Source organism: Carlito syrichta, unplaced genomic scaffold (assembly GCF_000164805.1).
Source record: "Carlito syrichta isolate Samal-C Ts95f unplaced genomic scaffold, Tarsius_syrichta-2.0.1 Scaffold301858, whole genome shotgun sequence".
NCBI lineage: Eukaryota > Metazoa > Chordata > Mammalia > Primates > Tarsiidae > Carlito > Carlito syrichta.
Window position 1 is genome coordinate 1,744 of NW_007245954.1, and position 1,733 is coordinate 3,476.

Here is a 1,733-nt window from a genome sequence, read left to right on the forward strand (position 1 = left end):
CGCCGGAGCCCAGCAGGTCGTGGCCGGGAGCGGCCACTGCACTCCAGTCTGGGTGACAGAGTGAGATTCCAACTAAAAAAAAAAAGAAAAAGAAAGAAATATCTCAATCTGTGTGTTGGCAGACACCATGCAAGGCAAATAAAACACATTTGGTTGGAAGGTCACTAGTTTGCCATTTCTGGTCTAGAGTTCACCCATTTTGATTCCCAGCACCTGGAACAGAGCCTTGAATATAGTAAAAGCTCAGCACATATTTATTGAATAAATGAATCAATGACTTGAAAGCCAAACCCATTTAGAGTAAATTATGCTATGCTATACCCAAAATGCAAAAAGATCTGAGATTCTAAACATGCTTTTTCATAAAAACGGGGGGGGTTTCACCAGGCATGGTGGCTCATGCCTTTAATCCCAGCATTTTGGGAGGCAGAGGCGAGATGCTTGCTTGAGCCCAGGGGTTCGAGAGCAGCCTGGACAAATTGGCGAGAACTTATCTTTACAATAAATAAAAAAATTAGCCAAGTATGGTGGCACATGCCTGTGATTCCAGCTACTTGGAAGGCCGAGGCAGAAGGATGCCTGAGTTTAGCAGGTCAAGGCTGAGGTGGCCTTGAGCGTGCCTGAGCCTAGGAGGTAGAGGTCAATTCCAAAAAAAAAAAAAGGAAGAAAGAAAAAGAAAAAAGAAAAAAAGGAAAGGCAAGAAAGAAAAAAATATTGGCTGGGGATTGATTTTGGAGGGCTTTGAATTGCAGACCACAGGTCTTGTAGTTTAATTTTAATTTTAATTTATTTTAGAGTTGGAGTCTCACTCTGTCGCCCAGACTGGTGTGGGGGGTGGCACGCTCCTGGCCACCGCAGCCTCGACCTGCTGGGCTCTGGCAATACTTCTGCTTCAGCCTTCCAAGTAGCTGGAACTACAAGGCGTGCGCTACCACGCCTGGCTAATTTTTTATTTATTGTAGAGATGAGGTCTCGCCAAGTTGCCCAGGCGGGTCTCGAACCCGCGCGCTCAGGCAATCCACTCGCCTCAGTCTCCCAAAGCGCGGGATTACAGGCTGAGCCATCAAGCCCGGCTTCTCTTTTATTTTTATTTTATTTATTTCTATATATTTTTAGAGACGAGGTCTCGATATATTTTCCAGGCTGGAGACCTCCTATCTTAAAATAATAACTAAAAAATAAAAGAAAACAATGACATCAACCAACAGCCCCTCGGCCCCTTCAGGCCCCACCCAAGTTTCCTTTCCAGTCCCTGTCCACGTCGCCTGGGAACCTGCTTTCTCCCGGCAGGAGTTTCTGTAGGGTATCAATCTTTTGGGGCACCCAGCTCCGCACTACTGAACATTCTGATTGGGGGGATCGCTCACATGTGCTCTGACGGGCTGCTCTGATTGGCCAGCAGCCTGCCGCCCGCGCAAGGTACGGAGGGCGTTTCCTGGGCTACGGAGCCCGCGAGCAGGCGGGCGGAGCCTGAAGGCCCGTGGCGCCTTGCCCTAAGGGGGAGCTGGGTGCGGCGCGCAGGCCGTCATGGCCAGCGTCCACGAGAGCCTCTACTTCAACCCCATGATGACCAACGGGGTAGTGCACGCCAATGTGTTCGGTATCAAGGACTGGGTGACGCCGTACAAGATCGCGGTGCTGGTGCTGCTGAACGAGATGGGCCGCACGGGCGAGGGCGCCGTCAGCCTCCTGGAGCGGCGGAGGCTCAACCAGCTGCTGCTGCCGCTGCTGCC

At 50.8% G+C, this 1,733-nt stretch overlaps 1 protein-coding gene across 1 annotated transcript in view; it reads left to right on the forward strand.

Annotated features, from left to right (window-relative positions):
- Nucleotides 1-1,526: 1,526 nt before the first annotated feature.
- Nucleotides 1,527-1,733, forward strand: part of ANAPC5 (anaphase promoting complex subunit 5) — a gene marked incomplete at its 3' end in the record, with an annotated part of 32,694 nt that continues 32,487 nt past the window's right edge. Inside the window, exon 1 of the mRNA XM_008055465.1 lies at nucleotides 1,527-1,732. Coding sequence (XP_008053656.1) covers nucleotides 1,528-1,732 — 205 coding nt within the window. The remainder of the gene's footprint in view (nucleotide 1,733) is intronic.